The following is a 25529-nucleotide window of genomic DNA, read 5'->3' on the forward strand; positions in this document are numbered from 1 at the left end:
CTCAATTTGTGTGCATGTCAAAGAATGCAATTTAATGTTGTAGTGCAAGTGAAATGAATTTATGGAATTTTAAGTTAGTTGTTTAATCTAGCACGCTCTCTATTAGTGATGCAAATTGCAGAATCTGGAATCAAATTTTCAGGTAATGTTAAATTTGGGAACTGTAAATTAATTTCTTGATTCTTGAAGCTGATAATGGAAATTATAGTATATAATAATCTGACACTAAGTATAAAGTTTCTTCTGTTGACAACGTTTCAGCCATAACTGTCGTTTTTGTTTTGTTTGTTTTATTTTTGGTTGAGGAAAAACACAGAGGTTGATATATCTTATGACATTCCAATGAACTGCTGCAAGTGAGTCTATTCCATTATGTGACGCTCCACAACCATAAGTTGACAGTTTATGATGTAGAACCCAAACCAAAGAAACGTAGTAGTCCTAATTACTCAAAACCAATATTGATTTTCAATATTATTCATCTAAGTCTGTTCTTCAGTACTTCACTAAAGGATAATGTATAGACAACTAATAGATAAAAAGCTATTCTATTTAGAATTCCTTGATATAATCTAATTAAGATTATAAAGATAATCCCAATCTAATTAGGATTCTAGGAAATAAAAGAAATTAAAAGAAACTAGGAAACAAATTAAAATAAAGAAACTAATAAAACAGTATTAATTTCTACTTTTTTGTCCAAAATATTGTTTTCCAAAATATTTGTTTTTATGATTTTCACCACTTTATCTATCACATACCTTTTTGTCTATGTATGTTACTAGTTTTGAAAAAAATTTGCCCTTTTCTTATGGTGAACTTTCACACACACTACTGCACTATGAGTAGATTCTTTATGAAACATTCAGGACCAACGTGTTTCTGGCTCCCTATTCTCAGGCAACTTGTTCCCAGGGAGGAAGAGTTTGGGGGGAGGGGGGGGGGGGGGGGGGGGTGAGGATTTGCTTTTTTGGGGGTTGTTTCACTTATTTCAACTATCAACTTGGTTGAGTCAGAAGGGAGATACTTATGAGGGGGACTATATCTGTTTGCACAGTGAATAATCTAACCCATTCTTTTCTTGTGATTACTTTTTAGCTCCTTCAACATGACAACTGTTTTTTTTCATTTTTTTTAGTGGTAAGTATTTTGTTTTCATTACTTTGGCAACCACTAACACAGGAAGTATTTGTTTTACTAACTTCCATGACCTTTTGTCAGCATGGAGATTAATGAATGGGTTTTATGATAAATTTTTGCATGAAATTTAAAAGAATGGTCATTGTGAAACGTTCTGTGTGTACCAACAGAAATAAACTTGGTATGTTGTTGTACCAACAGAATAAACTTCTCAGTGCATGAATGATTTTGGGAAGTATAAGAATTTTTCAGGATTTAATAACATACCTGACAGGCTTTTGTTATATCAGGCACTCAGATGCATTGGTAATCTGATTACCAGTCATCCTAAGAATCTTGATGCCCTTGCAAATAAAGTCCTTGGGGAGGAGTCACAGGTAGAACCCGCACTGAATTCTGTCCTCCGAATTGTCTTGCGGGCTCCAAGCATTCAGGAGTTTTTAGCAGCGGACTACATCTTTAAGTGCTTTTGCGAGGTTGGTATGGTGCACTTCTTATTTTCCTTTTTTTTTTTACTCAATGAACTTATTTATTGTCTTGAACTTCTCATTCATACAGTTCAACCTTAAAAGATTTGCTTTCTTTCTTTGCTTTCAAAAATGTTGCCCATCCATGTTAACTGAAGCAGAAAAACCCTGATGGTCAAACAATGTTAGCTTCTACGTTGATTCCTCAACCACAAGCAGTGTCCCATGCGTCACATGAGGAGGATGTGAACATGTCATTTGGAAGGTTTGTTTATCTTGTACCCCTTCAGTACCAGACCCTTGTAATGATATGCTTTCTTTTTTTTTGTGTGTGTGCGCGTGTCAATAAGAACTCACAGTCACTACCCTTTGCGTGTGCATTGAGTAAACTCACTGGGCACATACCATGTAACCCAGAAACCATGCACGCCTGGTAAGCACACTTAAATCTGTGTGTAGGCTGTATAATGATATGCTTTTCTTTTTTCACTTAGATGTGTTGTTTTGTCACAACCCTTGGGGTATTAGAGGGGCAATGTTGTAATGGAGTTACAATTGTTGTTAGGAGATATTTTGTAATTATGTTAGCAGCACATGGGTGCTGTTATTCTAGAATATGCTTTCAGTTAGTTGCTAGCTGATGCCTATAAAAGGCTACTTGTAGGAGGATGGGGGTTATGTTGATGAATGAATGAATTGAAATTCTGCTCTCTCTCTCTCTCTCTTAATTCTCCTAACTCTCCCTCGGTTCTTCTTCTCTTCTCCCTCAATTCTCTCTGTTCCCGTTCTGCCCCTCTCTCCCTTTTTGATCTCTCCTTCCCGCATTCTTACCAAATTCCTTCCTAAACCCTAGCCAAACCCTAGGGTCATAACATATTTTTCATTTTCTGTGCCCACTGACTTTAGCTTGAAGTTGATGCTTCTAATGATCGAATCTTTTATGAATTTGTTCATGCAGCATGCTACTACATGGTCTTAATGTGAGTGAAAATGATGGTGATCTTGAGGTACTACAATTCTTCAATATCTCACTTTTTGTTATTAAATACCATGGATTTGATGTCTACATTTATTTCTTGAACAGGTTGCCATCCTGCATAGTAGATAGTGTCCTAAGTCCTATCTTGTGACATTCTCTCCTCAATCTTCTTTTAGGGAGGGATCCTCAAGGGGGGCATGCCCCCGCACCCCTCCCCCAACCATCTTCAAAAATTTTCGTATATACTCATGGGTTTCACATGGCATTTAGAATTTATCCATAGATTTTTTAAGGGTGGCCCCCCCAATATCTGATGCAATGGAAAATGCAAGTATAATAGTTTTGTGAATGAGTAAGTGTAATCACTTTTTAAGACGTCATGCTTCCCGAAAATAATGAGATACATACTTCCTATTTTTGTTTTCACCTTAGGCATTGTATTTTAGTTGGGCTTGTGTTAATATGTATAAACGCTTGTAGTTCCCCCCTCCTCCCCACAGTTCAATCAGTGTTACCCTCCACCCCCTGTTGGCTATTATGTTCAACAATTAGTAATAAAAAAATACCTTTTAGTTGTATCCTTTCTGTTCTAGATCCTTAACTCTTCCAAATCCCTTCACTCTGTCTGTTTTTGTATCCCTGTTGGTGCTTCATGGATGTTCTTCATGTATGTCTATGAGTTGGCATGGAGTATTTAGTGCTCTTGTGCGTTTGGAAGGACTGAATGAGAGATTTTTGAAGGCAGTCAGCCCTTTCCAGTATGGGTTGGGAATGAGTTTTGATCTTGTTGGATATCCCATGTATAAAAGATCCAAGGGCTTTGCTTGTTCATCTTTTCTCAGTTCACTATTTTCCATTGGAAGCTTTCTTGAACTTGTGTTCTTAATTCTGAAAAGTCTATTGTACAAATGCCATTGGACATGGTTCATCCTTGGACATTTTCCCTCCATCTTTCAACAGTGGGAAACTATATAAGACACTCTCAACAATATTTATTTTTGCCAGAGCACAAGTTTTTCTTGGTGCTTGGTGGTTTTTCTGTGAAAATAATCCAGCTAATTCTTGAAGTGCAGACTTGTGGTAGAGCTGCTAGTGTCCTCTCTCACATACTGACGGATAATATTCAATGCAAGGAGAAGGTATGGCATTTTCATCTCATCGTTAAAAGTTTCTTGCTAGTTCTTAATAGGGTCAGAAAATGTATGTTAAACTAAACAAATAGCTGTTCAGAGTTGAGATTGGCACTTTCTCCGACCCCTTTGGGGCTCTACATACAGATCCATTTTTCAATTGTTTTTGGGAATTTCCTGCAGTTTTTACGAATTGAACTGGAGGCACCTACACCATCTTTAGGAGCTCCAGAGCCATTACTACACCGAATGGTGAAATACTTGGTTCTTGCTTCCTCTATGAAGAGCAAAGATGGAAAATCAAGTACACCGGTGGATATGTATGTTCAACCAATTATGTTGAAACTGCTAGTGATCTGGCTTTTGGATTGCCCAAATGCGGTACACTGCTTCTTAGATTCACGCCCACATATTACATATTTGCTTGAACTGGTATCAAATTCAACCACAACAGCTTGGATAAGGGGTCTGGCAGCACTACTTTTAGGAGAATGTGTTATCTATAATAAATCTAGTGACAGAGAAAGGGACGCTTTTACCATAGTTGATGCAATAAGTGACAAACTTGGGCTTACATCATACTTCTTGAAGTTTGATGAGATGAAGACAAGCATTTTTTTTTCTTCTGGGAAAACAACTGAGTCCCGTAAACCACTGTCGAGATCGCCTACTGCTGCTAGTATGGAAGAAACTGAAGATGTTGATGAGCATGAGGCAAGCAATCAGAAGAATGAAGACCATCCTATGCTTGCATCAATTTTTGATGGTCAGTTTGTCGACTTTGTTGGAAAGCTGGAGGCAAATATAAGAGAGAGCATTGTAGATGTCTATAGTCATCCAAAGAGAAAGGTGGCAGTAGTGCCAGCTGAACTAGAACAGAAGGGTGGGGAAACAGATGGGGACTATATCAAACGCCTAAAATCATTTGTGGAGAGGCAGTGCTCTGAGATACAGGTATGCTTACCCTGGAAAGCCTTTTTTTTTTTTAATTAAAAAAAGAGTTAAAGGTTTTGTGTAATATTTTAAGTCTGGATTTAATATCACTTTCTATAAGCATCTTAATTGAACTAGATGGTGCCAAAACCTGTATCTTTTTAATCAAAAGGTCCTAGATAACTTTTCTTGATCTGGTGGTATGTGGGGCTTTGGATGGACCTGGGAAGATCTTGGGAACCTGAAATGGTAAATGGGCTTTTCTTTTCTGTGTCCTTAGGGCACAGGATAAAGAGAAACAAATACGCCTTCTCTCCAGACAAGGAGTATTTGTTATGCCTTGTTTTTAATTCAAAGCACTTCTATTGGTTAGTGATGTGTGTGAGAATCAGGTGTATTTGTCACCAACCAATAAGAATGCTTTGAATTTAAAAACATTGTTATAAATACACCTTGTTTAAAGACAAGGTGTATGCATAGAATAGAAGAACCCATGGCAAATACTTCTCTGTATGAAGAATTGAACTACTCCTCTCTGCAAGGTAGATTGTTTTTTGGCATTTATTTTAGACGGATTGCAGTAGGGTTTTGGGTCCTGATACATTTTTTGGGTGTTAGGTTCACCTAATTCTTATTTTCAAGGACATCACAGATCTCTGTTTTTAGTTGAAATTTTGTTTGTATTCGTATCATAAAATGGTTTTACAAACAAACATTGAGTGTGTTAGGCACACAATGGAAGTCTTAGGGCCCATTTGGTTCAATGGAATGGGGGTGCAGGGAATGGGAATGAGAATGAGAATGAAGTAAATTTATTTTTTGCTGCAGCTTTGGAGAGGGAATAACCGTCCCTAGAAAATGCCCATTGCATCAAATGTGGGAATCGTGATTCCCTCTAAATCTAGATGGAATCCTAATTTCATTCCATCAAAAATAGTTCCAAGTGCTTTTTTGCCCAACATATTTTTCAAAGTTAAAAACGTATCCTTAGACACAAGGCTAGAAATAATATTTTATTAACACCTAAAAAATAAAAATAATGTTTTATCAACAGCCAACAAAATAAAAATATTTTTTAAATGCTCAAAAAAATATTTTAATTTTCTTAGACTAAGGGTATTTTATTGTAGAGTTATTTTTTCATTCCATTCCATCTCGCCTCTAGTGTACTAAACATAACAAATGAATGAAATGGTCATTTTGAAGTTGACCATACCAAACATGACAATAGAACTAAGGATTCTATTTCATTCCTATTCTCATTCTCTCAACTTCCATTCCCGCGAACCAAACAGGCCCTTAATACGTAGTTATGTGGTCTACTTGGTGGTTTGGTACTCCTGGCCTTATCCAAGCATCATTTGCTTTATGTAACGTAGGTTGGCCAGCTATGGCAATCTCCTCATGGAATTTATAAATATGAAAAATGAAATATAAACGTGGAACTGGGTAAAGTTATCCAGGAAGGAATAAGTTTTGTATTGTCTCAGAGAACATCGTGAAAATTTGCCTCTTTTCCAGCATGACAACAATGTCCATTAGCTGGATCCAATGCCTTGGATGAATTTCTAAAGCTGGTTTCTTATGATTTTGGCCTTCTAATATGTTCTTTACCGCCATTTTCAAATTTCATTATCAGACTTGTCTATGATTGTTATTTTAACAATACTTGCAATAGATACTTGTGTCGCATATGTTTTCGCTTTACTTGTACTGTTATGACCAAAGAAAACTTGGTATAGAACATTTAGATAGGACATGGGAAATTAAGGGCCTTATAGAAGATATGGTCAATGGATATAGATGATTGTTGAGCTAGAATTCACGTAGCAACCTCACCTAATTGAAGCAAAGCTTGGTGTGTTTTTATTATGGATTATATGGGAGGGGGAGTTCTTCTACAAGACCAGACAGATTGACAGACAAGCTTACAGAATGAAGGATAAAAAGCTAAAATGTCCTCACCCACATTGTATTGGAAAAAATGTAATACAATGTGGGCGAGAGTATTTTAGTTTTTTAGCCCCTATTCTGTAAGTTTATCTGTCAACTTGTCTGATTCTCAAGTATTTTCCATGGGAGGGGAGTGGTCTGATCATCATGCACCACTCTCTCTTGTAAGTAACCCGAGTTCAGTTTCCCTTTCCATTATTTCCATTCAAATATTGTGACGATTGTGTTGTTCTTAAGCATTTCCCCTTCCCCTAAAAACCTACAAAGTGTAGTACTTAACCATAATCTGGTGGAAATTATTGCTAGGATGTAGCTCTATTAACACTAATACATTATCACGCGGTGCAATTGCTGATTCTCGCTGTTTTTCTTTCTATTGACTACTTGTTGAAAAGGACCTTCTTAGTCGTAATGCGACTTTGGCTGAAGATCTAGCCAAGATGAGTGGTGGTGTATCTCGGCCCGAGCATAGAGTTAGTGGGGGCTCAGAAAGAGTCCAGGTCGAGACACTCCGTAGAGATCTCCAAGAGGCATCCCAGCGGCTAGAGATGCTCAAGGCCGAGAAAGCCAAGAGTGAATCCGAGGCTTCAATGTACAGCAATTTGGCTGGGAAGATGGAAGCTGATCTGAAGAGTCTGTCTGATGCCTACAACAGCCTCGAACAAGCGAACTTCCTTCTGGAAAAAGAAGTTACAGCTCTAAAGGGCGGTGGAGCCACGCCCACCCCAGACGTGGAGGCCATACGGGCTGAAGCAAAGGAAGAAGCCCAGAAGGAGAGCGAGGCCGAACTAAACGATTTGCTTGTTTGCCTTGGCCAAGAGCAGAGCAAGGTAGAAAAGCTAACCGCGAGGCTGTTGGAGTTAGGGGAAGACGTCGACAAATTACTCGAGGGTATTGGAGATGAAATTGGGCTACCCGACGACGACGAAGAGGAAGACGACTAAGTGCCCGTGTTACACAACGTTGTCACGTTTGAATTCTCGTAACTTCTCTCTGGACATTCCCAAACTTGACTTCATACCCTCTTAAAAACACTCTTGTACATCATTAATTATGACTTGTACAGTCTGCTACCCGTTGTTTATGATGTTGAGAAGGTGAATTCAAATTTGTTCATCCCTGGGCCTGTCTGGATTGTCGTTTTAAGGGTTTGGATTTCCTAAGATGGATTTGCTTGGTTTCTGACTTCCTTGGTCACTATATTTATGCTATTCTTTTGTTTACTTTGCAATGCTTTTTCTATGGCAGCCCTGAAAATGGAAGATAGTGATGCATATCCACAAAAAAGGCTAAGAGTTATAAGTTTTGACCTTCTTGATAACATTACCAACCTTAATTTTAGAATATAACCACAATTATAAGTCTTAATTTTATTGGATGGGTTACGCCAGTTTTAGATCTCTAATGCTCCTACTCGACATTCTAAGTTAATGCACCAAAAATAGTCCCCTATAGTTACCAATGAACCTTCTCTTTTAACTTTAAAAGAAATCTTAATTATCGTTTATAATATCTCCATCTTTTTAGATAATTATTTTAAGATATTATTGTACATTTATTTTATTATATAAGCATGTAGCGAATTTCGAAATTATGAATCTAGTGATAAATTTAATTTCTCTATATATATAACTATAGTTCCTTAATGTCTGGAAACCATCAGCCACCGACCATCTCTCTCTCTCTCTCTCTCTGCTTATATACATGCATAATAAATATGACATAATCAATTAATTACAGCATATGACATAATCAAACCAAAGATGCTCAGACATGGCGATATAGCAGTAGTGTTATGTACCCTGTCCTCTATAGCTCTCCTCCTTCCTCCTCCATTCAGGAGAGAGTTTCCATCTTTCTTAATTTCCCCTCTCAGATCAAACTCTCCTTTCTTTCACATTGATCTCCAGATCTGGTGGGCCTTTGATCTGAAAACATTTCCAGGAGAATTATTATTTGGAAACCCATTGAGAAGACGGCTGAATTTTGTTCATAATTTTGAGATCAATGATGAAATCGAGCCAGAAGGATTCGGAGAGCCGAGCCTTGCCCAAGTTCATGGTCGGCCTCATCGTCTTCGTCAGCGCCACCTACGTCATCTACACTCTCAAGCTCGTCACATCGCCGGCCGGCCGCTGTGACGACGACCCCCTCTTCACCGCCACCACCGTCTCCGCGAACCGCCTCTCCAACGCCACCGAATTGCCGCCGGCGATCGAGGCCAACGACTCGGAGTGGAGCGTCCCGGGATACGAGCGGACGGAGCTCCGTCACGTGGCCTTCGGCATTGCCGGGTCGGCCCGGCTCTGGGAGAACCGGAAGAACTACATCAAGCTGTGGTGGAAGCCGGCGGAGATGCGCGGCGTGGTGTGGCTCGACAGCCCGCTGAACGAGAGCGAAGCTGGGGACGACCTCCCGCATGTCAAAATCTCCGGCAACACCGACCAGTTCTCGTACTCCAACCAGCAGGGCTTGAAGCTGGCCATCCGGATCTCCCGGATCGTCTCGGAGACCTTCCGGCTGGGCCTGAGGAACGTCCGGTGGTTCGTGATGGGCGACGACGACACCTTCTTCGTCACCCAGAATCTGCTGACGGTGCTGAACAAGTACGATCACAACGGGTACTATTACATCGGCGGCAACTCGGAGAGCCATCTGCAGAACATATACTTCTCGTCGAGCATGGCGTTCGGCGGCGGCGGCTTCGCCATTAGCTACCCGCTGGCGAAGGCCATCGAGAAGTTTCAGGACCGGTGCATTCAGAGGTACCCCGGCTTGTTCGCGTCCGACGACCGGATGCAGGCTTGCATGGCAGAGCTGGGCGTGCCGCTGACCCGAGAACCCGGATTCCACCAGGTCCAACAACTGCTTCTCCTCCGATTTTGGTGCATGTTCTTGTCATCAAGCTCGACTCTTTCTCACCATTCAACATCCAAAACTGAAATTTCTAGTTTTTTCCCAATAATTAATCAAAAAATGTGTTTTTAGCAATGAAATTTTCATTATTCCTACTTCAAATCAAATCAAAAAATCATTTTTATTGAAACCCACTTCCGATTCATTCATAGAATACAAAATTACAATTAGTAAATTATGCTCTTTTTTGTGGAATCGTGATCGAATGCATGAATCAGAACTACTTTTGAATTTGTGTATTTTGTTGTCTCTTGAATATGGTTGTTGGTTGTGGATGCAGTTCGACGTGTTCGGGAACCTGTTCGGGATACTGGCAGCCCACCCGGTGGCGCCGCTGGTGTCGATGCACCACCTCGACGTGGTGGAGCCTATCTTCCCGAACTCGACAAGGGTGGCGGCGCTGCAGCGGCTGCAGATCCCGATGGGGCTCGACCCGTCGGCCATCGTCCAGCAATCCATTTGCTACGACAAGGAGAAGAAGTGGACAGTATCGGTGTCGTGGGGCTTCGCCGTCCAAATTATTCGCGGCGTCCTGTCGCCGCGGGAGGTGGAGATGCCGGCGAGGACATTCCTGAACTGGTACAAGAAAGCCGACTTCATGGCCTATTCATTCAACACCCGACCAGTGGCTAGAAACCCTTGCCAGAACCCCTTCATCTTCTACATGTCCAAGGCCCGGTTGGATTCCTTAACCAATCGAACACTCACAGAGTACTCCAAGCATCGTGTTCCGCATCTTGTCTGCAAGTGGGAGATGCCCGATCCTGCTGACATCGACACTGTTGTTGTTTACAAGACACCCGATCCTCGTCTCTGGGACAGGGTAAGCATCATCTCATCCATATATTTCTCTCTCGTAATAACTGGGGATCTGACTGTTCTTGGGTTTTTATTGTTTTGTTCACTGCATTAATGATACTCATCTCTAGTAGAGATGATACTAATAAGATGGCAAATCATGTGAAAATATTGTTCGAAAAAGATGAAATGGTGTCTCACAGATTTTATTTTTTATAGATGTATAATACCGATTAAACTATCGCATCATTGTTATTCATCTCTACTTTTTAGTTTTACTAAAGATGAATAGCATTGCCTGCATGGCATAGCTTTATTGGCAAAGAAAGATCCTACAAAGTACTTGGCTGACGAGATGCTCGTGGGCCCTCAGTTGCTCAAGGGATCGATCCTTGACTAGTGGAGGCACGTCCTGATTTACATCCCTAGTGAAAACTTTGAGAGCAGGGCAGTTAGGGCGTTCATGATGGGACATCACCCAAAAACTAAGTCTATAGAATAACAAGTTAAAAGACCATTTTATAGGTGTATGGATAAGTCTTTAAATACTAAGTTAAGAAGTTATAAAATATTGAATTAGAGTATGTTTTCCTTAATCCACTCATCTTCTTGATGCATTTATTAACCTACAAGTCATAGTGTGTGGCCACTGTGCTCTCCATTCAAGGTTGGCATTGCAAAATGTCAATTTTCATGTTAAATGGTGACTTAAAATGTAAATATGTTTTGCACTCTAAATTATTATTTAAGAGAGTAATTGAGTGTTTTCATTATAAAATATTAGCATTCGCATCAAATGTCTAATAATAATTAGAAGGTGTAAATATAATAACTTTTGTCTTAATGTAAACAATTGTTGCTATTTCGAAGCTTCCTCTCACAAGTTTTTTTTCTATTTTTTTCAGTTCTTAAACTTGTCTCTTTTCATTTTAGTTGCTGAGCTCTTGAAGTTTGTGCTTGAGACTGTTTGTTTCTTTGTGAGACTCGAGATATGCTCTAGTTTTGCAGTGCCAGTCTTTTCATGTTGATAATTTTTTCTTGCTTTATATTGTTACTTGGAATATGTTTTAGCATGATCATTGTTTCCTCTTTCTTTCTATTTAATAAAAGTTTCATTTAAAGAAAAAAAGAAAAAAAAAAGATAGTGCTAAGTATATAAATTTCTTTCAAAAATATTCATTTTCTTCCAACGAAACGGTAATAAAACCCATCATACTTTTAAGAGAGGTATGAATTAGGGTCGTCTCATATAAATAGTTTAACATTCCTTGTTATATTATAAGATTTCATTAAACTATTGACTTGTATGTCCAAACCGTGAATCCCACTACTCATATACAATTGAGTGGATTTTTTTTTTCTTTTTTTCTCTTTTGTGGGATCGTGGTGGGTGTAGGTATGTTAAAACCTAACGACGTTAAATTTTTTTAACCCTTATTATTTTCTTCATTTTTAGTTATATAATGTGTGTTATCCGATCCTAACTAGATGGTTCATTCGCAGGCTCCAAGGAGAAACTGCTGCAGGATGATGGAATCAGTGAGAAGAGGCTTGTTGGTGTTAGATGTGGGCTTGTGCATGGAAGGAGAGGTCTGTGAAATATAGACACAAATTAAGGACCAAATGATAAGGATATTCTTCTTCTTGTTTCAAAGCTTTTATGTTTTTGATATTTCCCTTAACTCAATTTCGTATTATTTTGTAATAGCACGGCTTCAAAAACCCTTTCATAGTTTTTATTTTTTAGTAAAATAATAGAGATTTTTTTTTTCATTTATTATAGCTCTTTAAAGACGTATGTGCAGAGTGAATATCGATAAATTTTTATAATACATCGTCTTGTTTGTATAATATTATTTATTTATTAACATAAAAGGGCATTATTTATTTAATTTTACCAATCACCATAAATAATCATCCTCCAATGGACATAGATCATGCCATGTCTGACTTGCACCCAACATTTACCAAATCCTCTTAACCTCAAATTAATTAGGTTAAGGCAGCTGTCGGGCCGGGGGTGGGGGGCGCCCGGGGGTGAGCGATTTCACCTTTTGAAACAAATTAGGTTAAGGCAATAAATTAGAGTTTTTGCTATCAAGAGGTGGTCTAAATTGAAAATAAATGAAATATATTAAGGTTAAAATAAATGCTTCACTACTATTGTTGAGTCAATTGGATATGAAATTTACAATTCAAGTAGGCCGCACAAATAACAAAATTTAATCACTAATCATTCTACTCGTTTATTTTTTTTCTCTCGCAATCATTTAAGTCGCTTAACATGTTTGAATGTATTGTCGTATGAGATTCAAAAACTTCTTTTCATGCATGATTATGAGCATGAATCGACACCACTTAGCCTTGGGAAGGGCTTTTAACATTGCCATACATTAACCTTATTTATGCAACTTAATCCTATTTGGTGTTGTTGTTTGAAGGTGGCATTCTTGTTGGTTTTTTTGCCCTTTTGTTCACGATTCAGCAGCACAAAAGGAAGTCCATATTTCGCATTGAATTTACCAATGTGTTCACCTCCATGCCATCTACAAGACCCATCAATTGGTTCGATCTAATTTGAACCCTAATTGAACTAAAATTGAGTTTGAAATGGCCAACCCGAACAGTCCATTGCATTTGTGTTCAAATTTTCCATCAACTTCAGCACCTCATTTCTTGCAATGCCTCATCTGCCAATGTGATCCAAACACACCATCATGTTATTTGCCACCTCTACTTCGATATTCCTCTTTTGGTTCGACTTAACTCAATCCTTATAAAAAAAAATTTAAGTCTAAACTTAGATACTTGACTTCTTCAAGATAAGTTCATTCTAATTTTGAACATAAGTATCTTTAAAATTGTTCAATATTGATCTTTGATGGAATCAAGGCCCATAGATTTATCATAATCTCCTTTATAAACAACTTGAGGGGGTGGCCTTTCAATGAAAATTTATCGAGTGATGTTAAAATTACATTAAATTTTTAAGTGAAATTTTATTTAAAATAAGCTTTGATGTAGTGGTTAAATTACTTGAGAAATTAGTTACTAATTACTAGCCTAGTTAATTTTATCTTTTAAGCAAGTTACATAAAGGGTATTTTAAAAATAATACTTTATCTAAACACATAAAGTATGAATTTTTAGGTATGTTTTGAAAACTTTAACCATTAGACCAAAAAAAAAAAAAATATATAGAGTATCTTTGAAATGTATGAACTCTTTTGAAACATGTTGATTTCATGGTTGTAAAAAAGCTAAACCTGTTGCCCAACAAATTAGAACTTATAGATTTTGAATTAAGTTTCATCACTATTGTCACAATTTTGGGATTACCATCCTTGCACTATTTTTCATCTTTCGTGCTCTCAATTTCGACAAAAAAAAATAAATCATAAGTGAAAGTTTTGTCTCACTGTACATGGCAAAGAATCGAACTTACAATCTACTGGTGTGAATTTCAACTTATCGTGATCTAACCACTTGATCTGTACTTTAAAAACAATTAATTCACAATCTTAAGCATTAGTGACTATGTCTAAAATTGTATCATCAATATCTAAATTAATGGAATCACGACTAGAATGAATAAATCTTCTCGTCAGATCTATAAAATAGAGGTTAGCACCAAAATTAACCTTGTTATGTTTACAGGCTTAGTTGGGGCCTTATCCAAGTGAGTTAATACTTAGCTTTGATTTGGGCCCAATTAAATGGGCTTTTTCTTGGCTTTAATCTCTTGAATTTCGTCACCATGCCAATTTGAAACTTTTTTCACCTAAAAAAAAATTCTATTACTTCTTTACTCTTTAAATCGACATCTAACTCAAGCCAATTTTCATCTAAGTTACATGAAAACGAAAATAGGAAATTTTTTCGATATAAAATAGAAACAGAAAAATGATATTTTGTCAAAAAATAGAAAATAAAAAAATATAAGAGTTTTTTTTATAAATATAATAAAAAATAATTATTCAATCTAAAAGTAAACATAATTTTTTTCTATAATGTATTTAAGAAAACATAAACATAAAATTCATAATGCATTTAAACAACAATCAACAATAAATTTGAAAAAATAATCAAATATAGTACAATTTATAAAAGTTTATCTAATTCATCGTTCCGTATCTCTATGACAAAATTTGAAAAGTAATTACTATGAAAAGATTATAACAAGTAACAATGAAAGCAACTGAAGATATGAAAGTATGAATTTATGGTGGCATCGAGTAATCGATGAAGAGTGGGAAGCGAGCAAGCAAGCATTGAGCAATTGAATTGACGGCGGCATCAGCACCGAACACCGCACAATCGATGGTGAAAAGGAATTGAGCAAGTAATTAAAGTTAGAAACGACAACCTTGTGAGTAATTGCACTGAGCATCGAGCAACTGGCCGGTAGAAGAACAATGTCAATGACAAAGGGACAGTTAAAAACAAGAGGAAGGATTTAGTCGAGCTCAAATTCGAATTTTAAAGAAATTAATTTTAGAATTAGGGTGAGAGGACTAAGGTAGGATTGATGAAAGATTATATATTTGGGGGCGTTTGTTAAAATGTGCAAGATAAGGTGATATCAAGATAAAATTGTGATACTTTTCAGACCAAGATATGGGCTAGGCAGATGAAGTCTATCAAGTTGCTAGGCAGAGGCGAGCGGACTTCATCCATGATGAAGTCTGCCCAGAATTCATTTGATGCGCGTGCGATATATTCGAGTCCAGACTGTAATTTCAAGATAAGGATATATTTGTCATTTGATACTTTTTAGTCATTGTGTGTGTTAATTAATTCAGGTAAAATAGTATTTTTTTTAATATTAACGAAGAAAAATAAAAATTTATGAGTCAAAATTAAAAAAATAAAAATTGATGGACAACTATCTAAAATATATATGGATACCAATTCAAATTGATATATCCGGCCGCCATGAATGAAGAGACTCACGAGCTCTGTTTCTCTACACTCTCTGAAGAGCCTTCTGCTTCAAAAGCTCCACCCACAAGCACTAAAACTCTCGGCCTCTCTTCATGACCCATGCCTTACGGACACTGTCTACGCCCTCTTCCTCAAGTCAGGCTTCCTTCTCGACCCATTCCTCTCCACATTCCTCATCAGCCACCACTTATCTCTCTCCTCCGGCGACTTCTCACGCGCCGCCCGGTTCCTCCATGACACCCACCTCCCCGACATCGCCGTCTACAACGCCCTCATTTCTGGGTACGCCCGGTTTGGCCAGCCCGGGCCTGTTTTCGAGCTTTTCAATCGGTTGCGGCAATTGGGTCTGAGGCCGGACGTCTACACGATGAGCGCTTTGATCAGAGGCTGTGATGGTTTGGAGCAGAATGAGATTGCGCATGGAGTTTCGATCAAGATGGGGTTGGTTACGGGCGTGTTCTTGGTCAGTGGGCTCGTCGAGAACTATTCGAAATCAGGGTGTGTTGGTGGCGCAGAGAAGTGCTTTGAGGAGTGTTTTGTTTTGGATTCTGTGGTGTGGACGGCAATGATCAATGGGTATGTTTGGAATGGAGAGCTTGATAAAGGCAAGGAGGTTTTTATGGATATGAAGCGTTTGGGTTTGGAATTTAATGAGTATAGCCTGGCTGGTTTGTTTGGCTGTTTGTTTGAGGGCCAGGAAGGCGGGCAGATTCATGGGTTCAGTTTAAAGATGGGGTTTTTATCTGGGTGTTCGCTTCATTTGAACAATGCAGTGATGAGTATGTACTGCAGGTATGGAAGAAAATCTGATGCGGTCAAAGTGTTTGATGAAATTCCTAAGCCGGACATTGTTTCTTGGACGGGGCGAATTGGTGCGGCCTATGATGGCGTTGAGGCTTTTGAGATGTTTGAGTTATGTCGATCGAGAGGTTTTGAAGTGAATGAGTATACGTTGATTAATGTTTTGTCTGCTATGGCAGGGCCAAAGTGGTTGAATCCTGGAAAACAAATGCATGCGCTCTGTTACAAGTCTGGACATCTGCTTGTGGCCTCTGTCTGCAATTCAATACTTTCTATATATGGGAAGTGTGGACAGATGGGCGATGCCAAGTGCGTCTTTGAAGAGATGATTTGTCCAGATTCCGTTTCTTGGAACTCTATGATCTCTGGCTATTCTGAGAATGGATTCTTTTCTGAAGCAATTGTGATGTTTTCCCTGATGCGTGATTGCCTAATACAACCTAATAAGTATACGCTTGCTAGCATTCTTGATGTTATGTCCCACTCATGTTCACCGAGGCAGGCGATGCAAGTACATACTCTGATAATTAAATTTGGATTTGAGTCTGACAATTCCATGTTGTCTAGTTTAATAACATCATATGGTAAATGCAACGGAATTAATAAGTCCAAGAAGGTGTTTGCAGAGATTGATGAGCTGAATGTTTTACTAACTAATGCCATGGTGGCAACATCTGTCTATGCCAATTACCTTTTTGATGCCCTGGAATTGTTCCAGAAGTCATGGAGATTGTCCCTCGAAGTTGACAGTACGACTTTTAGCATAGTTCTCAAAGCTTGTGGTTTGTTAACAGATCTGGAGCTAGGTAGAACAATTCATTCACTGGCCCTGAGAGCTGGAGTTTATCACGATGCATTTGTTGAAAGTGCTGTAATTGATGCTTACTGTAAATGTGGTAGCATAAATGATGCACAGAAGGCTTTTAAGGATATATGTGAAGACAATTTGGCTGCTTGGAATGCCATGCTGATGGGATATTCTCAATGTGGTTGGTTCATGGAAGCTTTTCATCTATTCAAGGAAATGACTGGAGTCGGATTGAAACCTGATGAGATAACTTATCTGGGAGTTCTGAGTTCATGTTGCCATGCAGGACTAGTGAATGAAGCCCAATATCACCTACACTCTATGTTTGAACTTTATGGGCTAATCCCGTGTTTAGAACACTATGCTTGTGTGGTTGATGTGCTTGGTAGATTTGGGCTCATAGAAGAGGCAAAGAGAATGATTGATCAAATGCCTCTTCGCCCTGATGCTCAAATATGGCAGATTCTTTTATCAGCCTGCAGCATCCATGGAAATATTGCTCTAGGAGAAGTTGCAGCAGGAGAGCTTATTCAGCTGCAACCTGAGAATGACTCTGCTTATGTTCTTCTTTCTAATTTGTATGCTTCAGCTGGTTTGTGGAACTCTGTTCAAAACCTGAGAAAGAAAATGAAAGAAAGAATAATCTACAAGGAACCTGGATCCAGTTGGATTCAAGTTAGAGGATCAATCCGTTACTTCTTTGCCGGTGAGGTACTGTGTCCTGGCAGTAAAGAAATACATTCAATGCTTCAAAAATTGAGCAACCATATGCTGATAATCTATGACTCAGAGGAAGATAGCATTACATCATTTGATCCATGAATTATGGAGCACTAAATGCACCTTGATGCTACCACAGCCCGGGTTGGATTGGATGGAATTCTTGAAACTGATGTAGCAAAGCATAGAGTGGACCTCCAACAAGTTTCAGGCAATGCCACCCCATGCCTTCTTGTTTTTTGGTGAGGTGGGGGTGAAATGGGGGAGGTTGAGGATAGGGAAAGGCCTTCTTCTTGGATTCAGGTTTCTGGACCATCAAGAACTTCAATATTTTCTGAATCAAATTGGTTTTTTGGACAAATTATTGTCATATAGCTGTTACTTTTGTTGTCGGAACATCTGCTCCAGCTTGGGAAGGGAAAGGGTTGAACTGTTGGTATATACATTAGATCAGCAAACTCAGGTGAACTATTGTAGGAAATATGCTTCTGTTGCTATTTATCCATACAGGCAAGTAGTACAGCTTAGACTATTGACATACATATGTAGCAAAAAGAAACTATAAACTATTGACATACATGGCTAGCAAAGTGTTCATTTATGCAACCTCAAAAGTTAATAACCTGAACACTTGTTTAGCTTCATGTAACTGACCTGACCTAGTAGGATTAAGTTTGTGATTGTTGTTGTTGTTGTTATGAAATGTTACTGTCAAATTCAATGCACACTTGCTGCTTGTATCATTTACTGGTGCAGTATGAGAAAAAGATTATAAAGACTGAATGTTTATAACTCTCTTTTAGGAGTGTATAATTTGCAGTTGAATGAGTTGGCTTGAATTGTGTTGTGAAAACAAGACAATATAAAGTTAACGGTTCGATAGTGATGTTTCTCGAATGGTGATCTTTTCACTCTTATTCTTTTTGGATTTTGTTTTTGTCTTTGTTTTTTCTTTTAAGTTCTTTGTGGATAATACTAAAGAATAAAAACATTAGCAAAAAAGAAAAAAAGAACTCACAATAAAAGAAATTAGCTATTGATGTCATGGATAGAGCTTACAAAAATACTTGATGCTGCTTTAGCTCTCACATAGAGATTCATGGAATTTGCTACTACATCATTTCAGCCATTTTCAACCCACTGGCTAAATTCGATTAATTCCAATAAATTTTACATGATGCAGGTGAATAGTAATTGCAGTAGTAACTATCAGATAGTTCTCTTGATATGGGCTAATGATTTCTGATGCCTTTGCTCTCCCTGAGATAGCCTTGCCCTCTGGAGTGCTGGCAATACGAATAGGCTCTTGAGATCACAGAAGCGATAGAATAGAAAGCATTTGTTGCTATCCTTGACTTCACCTGGCCTCTTCTTGGCAGAGGCCTTCTTCTTCTGAAGCTTTCGCTAATTGCACTGGCAGCTACACCACCAAACTTGTTCTTCATTGTGGAAATCAGGAGTATGATATGTTTTTTCTCAAGTTGTTGGTTAGACAAAAGATACAACAGCTTTTCTTGGTCAATCTAGATGAAAAGTGAATTTATGAGTCAGTTGCTATGCTATATGAGCCAATTTTGAAGGTATTTATAGGCACAGCAATGGCTGATTGCAATAGCATTGGCTGGTGCAGAGTGAAGAATCTTGAAAAAGTTTTTCTCCATTTTTGTCTGCATTGGTGGGGGTTTGGGAGACATGCCAGCTTCTAATTGTCTGATTGGAAAGATTCCTTCCCCACCAAACTTGATTCAAGGATGATTTGGTGAGTGGTTGATAGGAACATATAATTCATAGTTTAATATGGTTTATCCTATTTGATTGTCAACACGTGTGGGTTTGGCAGGTACAAAGAAGCACTCCTGTGGGACCCAGGCGCTGTATATCAGTTTGCTGAAAACGATGACCGGATGCAGGCGGTGAAATAGATGCAGAAATTGTCTACTGGTAAGATATGCTGACCTGTTTTTGTCAAATATGACAGCTAGATGTTTCGATTAAAATGCAAACTGGGGCTGGTTTTGGGGAGCCACCCTTGTATTTTTACATCCATCTGTTGGAATGTCTATTCTTGCTTTTAGGGAAACCTCATTGTTATTGTCAAATGGCCGTGTTGCTGTTGCTACATGCCAAGCCGGCTTGTTCAGTAGCATGTCGCCAGAAGCTGCTGCACATGGTCAGGTAGCTTTCTTCCACAGGGAGAGAATTATGCAAGGTTTCAACAAGAAGATGACATCACAATGGTGGTAATGATGATGCTGGTAAGAATATATATGACACCTCTGGTCCTCACCCGAAACTCCTTGCTGAAGATGGCTTATAGTTTCATTGGACAAACTAATGCACCCATTACCTCTCTAGTAGACTACTACCGATGAGAGATTGAGTCATGACACAAGGAAGAAGGAACCAGATGTGAATTCAGACCATTTCTGCAAATTTGACCTCAATCTGTCCCGTTCCCGGTCCACCTACGGACTATGGAATCCCAAAACCAGTGCCCAGTGCCAAACGAGGGACTGAAAGATTCTCCCACAAATACAGTCTCTGACCTGAAACCACCATGCATGTGACCTAGTGGAGTGTATTTTGAACTGGTCCCTGGCCATATCATGCCAATATTTTTTTAAATCTACACCCCATTTGGTCAAAGAGAGGATTAAATACTGAAAGAAGGCTCAACAAATCTAGTTGGCATGCCCTCTCATCTTCCTGCCTAGCTAAAGATCCTGTGCCTGTGGTTGTTCATTGAGCCCTGGTCCTTTGTTCAACGCCCTCTTCCAAAAAGAGAAAATAAGGTAAAATAACAACATTGGAAAAGGATAACCTGTCATTTTGCGGCTATATAAGCTCTTTCAAGTCCTATCAACTCCTATCAGCACAGAATAACAACACTCTGGAAGAAGGCAGCGACTAGCTCTTAGAGTGTGGCAGATGGGAAACAAGGTAAATAATACTAAAGCAGCAGCCATATCTGCTTTGTTCGACAAGAATTCAAGAGGAAGAAGGCCTCTTCCAAAGAGAGGGCAAATCAAATTGAAGATAGCAGCAAAAGCAATTCAAGGAATTGCATCTGTGCTCTCCCTAGCCCCACCTCAGAAGATCCAGTTTCAAGGGAAGACCTATTTAAGCGACAAATATAGAATTGTCAAAAGGCATAAACATCCCAAGTCATAATGGTCTTTTTGATGTACTTATCATCCTTTGGCCTTCTGCCAATTCAGTGATTTTAAGTTGATTGGCTTCCGGTAGCCAGATGTAAAATTCACTGTGAACTTGCATGTTAAGAACAGGCCGAGTAGTGTTTACTTGTTCTCAAAGTTTTTGCCTTCTTTGAGTCTGATTATTGTTCCATATTAGTTGTTGCACTGTGCCTTTGAAACCACTGGGATTTCACACCAATTACCAGCTAAAACCAGTCCTTTTCTTGCCATCCAAACAGAGTTTTCACTGAGTGAGAATTCTCTTCCCATGGTTCTCAAATCCATTTGACTAGAGGGTTATAAATAGTAAGAAAATTCAGTATGGCTTACAGTGTATATGCAGCTAATCAATTTTTGGATGATCAAATGAAACATTAAACAAACTCAATTTCAGATTAACCGATGCACCCACAAAGGCATATAGACCTGCTTCATGGATTAACTTCTCAAAATGATGATAGAATGATGAAGAAATGGCAAGTAATGAGCAGACTCCGATCACAAAACAGGACTTTAAATGGTGCCAATTAGCATTGGTTCTTTGATTACAGGCCAAGGCACAAAATATTCTTGGACAAAGTACAGAAGTAGAAAAAACTAAACCAAAGAATGATTCCTTGTTTGCACCTCTATCCTTTCTCTTCATCTGCTGCACCAACTCTTACAGAATTTATTTGTCTGTGGCAGCTCTACGTTTGTAGTTGAGTAACGGTAAATGGCGGCTCTATTGGCTTTCTCAGGCCTTGCCATAGGGCAGAGCATCTGCTCTAAAGCAGCGGCAGCAGGACTTGCCCCAAGTTTCTTCCCTGTGAGAACACGGCAACTTAAGGGTGAGAAGATGATGGCCTCGAGGCAGCAACTGGGCATCAAAGCAGGGCGATGGAACAAACCAAAATTAGGCCGCAGATTAGAGGTTGTCGTGTCTTCAGCGAGCAATTCCAGCCTCAGGTCTAATCCACTTTCCCCAGCTGACACAATTAAGCAGTTCTACTCCTGCATCAATGCAAAGGACCTGAAACAACTAAGCCTGTTGATCTCTGATGATTGCTTCTTCGATGATTGCTCGTTCCCTAGACCATTCCAGGGGAAAAAGGTCTGTCTGAACCATCAAAACCTTTGTTCTTGTTTTCGTTATCCAAATTTTATTTACTGTTCCATTTCAGGAGGTTTTGGATTTCTTGGAGAAGCTTACAGATTGCATGGGCCAGAATGTGGGGTTCCACCTAGGAACTATCTGTGAAGGAGATGATTATACAATCTGTGTAAACTGGTATTTAGGTACTTTCAAATGAAATCTAAACAGATTGTTTCTATAAATTGTTTCAAATGGTGATTGAAACTTGATAAAGGGACTGTTTTGTAATGGCAGAATGGAAGAAGAAACCGATCCCCTGCACCAGAGGCTGCAGCTTCTTTGAATGCAAACTAGAGGGAACAAGACTAGTCATCAAGTACTAAGAGAGAAATGTCCTCTATTGTTCTTCATTTCTTTGACATTATAATGGGGTCTAATATGACATACTGATGAGTACGCGCAGGAAAGCTCAAGTCGTGATCGAGTCACCAGTGAAACCGGGAGGCTCAGTACTGGTAATTCCACCCCTGCATCTTCTTCTAACATTCTGTCAAAAGGTTTATCAAAGTTTTGATGAGTGTAGCTTCCTAAGATTGATCATCTTGACTTGCTCAATGATCGAGAGATCAGGTTTTGCTGAAGATTGTGACTACACTTTTCGACACATTCCCAAAAGCTACTGAGAGTAGGTTTCTCTTCCTCTGATATTTCCAGGACTGAAAATTCATTAGGACATGAGTTGCTGATGAATCAATATATATATGTGTGTGTGTGTGTGTGGCTTTGCAGGGTTCCTAAAGAGTCCCCAAGTCCTATTGCAGATCACAATAAAGATCTACAGCACAGTTTTGTGGCCATTTCTAAGCCCATTTCTGGGATGGTACATCAAACTCTGGAAATTTCTCGCTCGATTGCTCAGTTACATGCTCAACATATTGCTTTACATCTCTAAGAATTTCAACTAGTAGAGTACATTCAACATGCTTCAGACCAAAAGTAGAAGAGAACTCTACTCAGAAGACAGTCGATCCCCGGCTTGACCAGGTTCCTGCAATGACAGCAGCCAATGGCTCAAAATAGGAAGGAAAGCGGCAGTATGATCAGATCAACCCTGTCTTGTGCAAATTGTATTGTTCTTTCCGTCTCCTTATTCCAAGTCATTGTTTGTTTGTTTCTATGGTTTTGAGTTGGCCACAGTTCTTGATGTTAGAATTTGATTAATTCTATGAAGGAATTGAAAAGAAAATAAACCAGTAATTCAACAGATTTGTGGGCTTTATGTAGAAGTGTTCATTTAGTCTAGTCTAGTTCAAATCAGTTTTACATTGGATAGATCGGGACTGAAATTTTTAAGAATTTTTAATTGAACTCTGAACTCGATTAAACTAGACCAAACCAGTTTGATCTAATTCATTGTGAATATTTATTTTTGTTTTTAATATAAAATTTTAAAGATATATGCATATATATATATATTTATATATATCATTCAAACAAAAAATTTTACAAAAAAACTAATTAACTAGTTTATAGGTTAATAATAGATTTTATGTATAAATTACAAATTATTATAAATGTTCTTATTATTTTTCTCTCTTAGATTTTCCAAATTAATTAATGTATTATTTTTTAACATATAAAATAAAATATAATAAAGAATAAAAAGGTTACTTTCGTAAAAGTCATATATATATATATATTTATTATTAGAAAGTAGTGTTTTGCGCTGAGGTGATAAAGTGAGGGGGACGTATCCTGTGGGATTGAGAGCCCCAACTGGAAGGCCCTATTTATCTTTGGGCCCAAGCCCATCGTTACATACCGGAGCAAGGAGGAATGGGTGTCTGTGGGCCATACACAGGGACAGGGCAGATTCAGAAATTTATGTAGGAGTAGATTAAATTTTTTTTTTCGAGATATAAAATTACATATCACAAATTTTGGGGTTAGCTGGAATTTTTTTTACTGAATTATTAATAAAATTTATTATTTTTTACATTAAAATTTTAATTTTTTAATATTAAAAAATATTTTTAATTGTGAGCTGCTCTGGACTTCATCCGCCCCTGCACAGGGAACACTTGAATTTTCACTGATTTTGTTTTATTTTCTTATGAAACTAGTATTAATTTTTTTCTTTTTATTAAAGTAGTATTGGATGACTTTCATGGCAAGATAACAGAGATTTGTCGAAATGAAAACTGTCGACGTTAAGAATTGATCAATCGTGATTCGTTTGTTCGTATTGAGGAAAATGAACATGAAAGGGAAAAAGATAAGGCACACCAAAGAATTTGATGTGGTTCAGTCAGCGTTCTGACGATCAACCCTTGTAGGTACTCAGACACTCAAATAAGTAAGAGAGTTAAGGAGAAGGTTGTGTATCAGTAGGTCAGAGGAAAAAAAAATACCTCTCTTTCCCGAGAGCTAACTCATATAAGAGGAAGATATGTCCTCCTCTCTGCATGCGTTTGTAGGTGATGGGACTGAGTTTTCGATGTCGGTGGAGGTACCAAATGGCGTCATAGTGTCGACGGGACCTTCATTAATATGGATGAGATTCGTTATTAATGAGAATAAGATTTGAGGCGACATGTGGATATCCAGAAGAGGCTGCAATGATGTTGTTGCAGGCTGGTATAGGGTTAGGATGGGACCGGCATGGGTCGAGAGGGTAGGGTCAAATCGGGCCCAGACTGCCTAGCCAGAATAATGTCTAGTCCACGACTGTTCTCTAGTTGTCTCGTGATTTTCTTGTTATGTGAGCTAAACAGTTAGGCCAGCGAGCTGGAAGCATATCGCTAGGAGCTCACTTGGTTAGGCCAGTGAACTGGAAGTATCGTTGGGAGCTCGCTTGGTTCTATGGTCTGAGCTCGAGTCTTAGCGATGTGTGACCTTGTTTGACGAGCTCGACCTTGGCCTATTGGGCTTCAGAAGATTGGGCCGGTCCGCTGGGTCGGGGCCAACATATAAGAAGCGATCTGAGAAATACCCATAATAGAAACGAAAATGAAAAACGAATATAATATGAAATCGAAATTGAAAAAGTAAGATAAATGCGTAAATAAAAAAATATTAAAGGTTTTTTATAGATATAATTTTTAATATAAAATATTATAAAAATTAGTTATTTAATTTAAAATTAAACATAAAATATAAAATTATTCCATTAATCTACGAACTTAAGATTATAAATAAAATAATAATTAACAACTTAACAAAACATTAAAGCATATATATAAAAATCTTTTTAAGTTGAAACCTTAGAAAGAAAGTGGCAACGGAGAGAGCGTTTCAAATAAAAATATTATTTAGTCAGTTATATTTGATATCTTTATTGATATATTTGTTATGTCTAAAAAAGTGAGTTTCAAGAAAAAGATCAAAAAGTTTATTGGAATTTTTTTTTTTTTATGGAAACAAGCCACAGATGTATGAAGTCATAGGATGACTAAGAGAACCAAGTGTTCAAGACTAAATGATTGAAATTAAGAGACAATCGAGTAACCTTACCCGAAAATTTCTCTCAAGGCTTTTGAGAGAGACCTTCTTTTAGAGTTCATGCGTCACTCAACCATTATTATTCAGGAAACTCACAGGCCTTTCAAATTTGAAAGCCTCTATGCCAATTACGCGAGAGACTTTCTAAGAGTCTACAAATCTTAAGA

At 38.2% G+C, this 25529-nt stretch overlaps 3 protein-coding genes and 1 long non-coding RNA gene across 24 annotated transcripts in view; all 4 read left to right on the forward strand.

Annotated features, from left to right (window-relative positions):
* Positions 1 to 7791, forward strand: part of LOC127812633 (golgin candidate 6) — a 68000-nt gene extending 60209 nt beyond the window's left edge. For all 19 annotated transcript variants that reach the window (XM_052353102.1, XM_052353098.1, XM_052353101.1 and 16 more), the window contains exons 16-21: positions 1431 to 1616; positions 1769 to 1872; positions 2566 to 2614; positions 3660 to 3725; positions 3900 to 4670; positions 6998 to 7791. In XM_052353102.1, the coding sequence (XP_052209062.1) occupies positions 1431 to 1616; positions 1769 to 1872; positions 2566 to 2614; positions 3660 to 3725; positions 3900 to 4670; positions 6998 to 7546 (1725 nt within the window). In that variant the 3' untranslated portion in view covers positions 7547 to 7791. The remainder of the gene's footprint in view (positions 1 to 1430; positions 1617 to 1768; positions 1873 to 2565; positions 2615 to 3659; positions 3726 to 3899; positions 4671 to 6997) is intronic.
* A 615-nt stretch (positions 7792 to 8406) lies between these two features.
* Positions 8407 to 12127, forward strand: LOC127813529 (uncharacterized). Its single transcript, XM_052354539.1, has 3 exons — positions 8407 to 9458; positions 9799 to 10341; positions 11820 to 12127. The coding sequence occupies exons 1-3, from the start codon at positions 8610 to 8612 to the stop codon at positions 11919 to 11921; spliced, it is 1494 nt and encodes a 497-aa protein (XP_052210499.1). The 5' UTR covers positions 8407 to 8609; the 3' UTR covers positions 11922 to 12127.
* A 3128-nt stretch (positions 12128 to 15255) lies between these two features.
* On the forward strand, positions 15256 to 20920 carry LOC127813550 (putative pentatricopeptide repeat-containing protein At3g25970). 3 transcript variants are annotated; one of them, XM_052354573.1, is made up of 4 exons: positions 15256 to 18052; positions 18773 to 19348; positions 19430 to 19530; positions 19665 to 20920. In XM_052354573.1, exon 1 carries the CDS (start codon positions 15256 to 15258, stop codon positions 17689 to 17691), a length of 2436 nt encoding a protein of 811 aa, XP_052210533.1. In that variant the 3' UTR covers positions 17692 to 18052; positions 18773 to 19348; positions 19430 to 19530; positions 19665 to 20920. The 3 variants fall into 3 exon arrangements, with proteins under 3 accessions (XP_052210533.1, XP_052210534.1, XP_052210532.1); XM_052354574.1 differs by having other exon boundaries at positions 18773 to 19048; positions 19220 to 19348; positions 19430 to 20920; XM_052354572.1 differs by having other exon boundaries at positions 19430 to 20920.
* Positions 20921 to 21997: 1077 nt separating this feature from the next.
* Positions 21998 to 22692, forward strand: LOC127813551 (uncharacterized). Its single transcript, XR_008026119.1, has 4 exons — positions 21998 to 22064; positions 22156 to 22376; positions 22492 to 22546; positions 22651 to 22692. It is a non-coding gene; the product is annotated as an uncharacterized LOC127813551 (long non-coding RNA).
* The last annotated feature ends 2837 nt before the right edge of the window (positions 22693 to 25529 follow it).

Source organism: Diospyros lotus, chromosome 11 (genome assembly GCF_014633365.1).
Source record: "Diospyros lotus cultivar Yz01 chromosome 11, ASM1463336v1, whole genome shotgun sequence".
Classification (NCBI taxonomy): Eukaryota; Viridiplantae; Streptophyta; class Magnoliopsida; order Ericales; family Ebenaceae; genus Diospyros; species Diospyros lotus.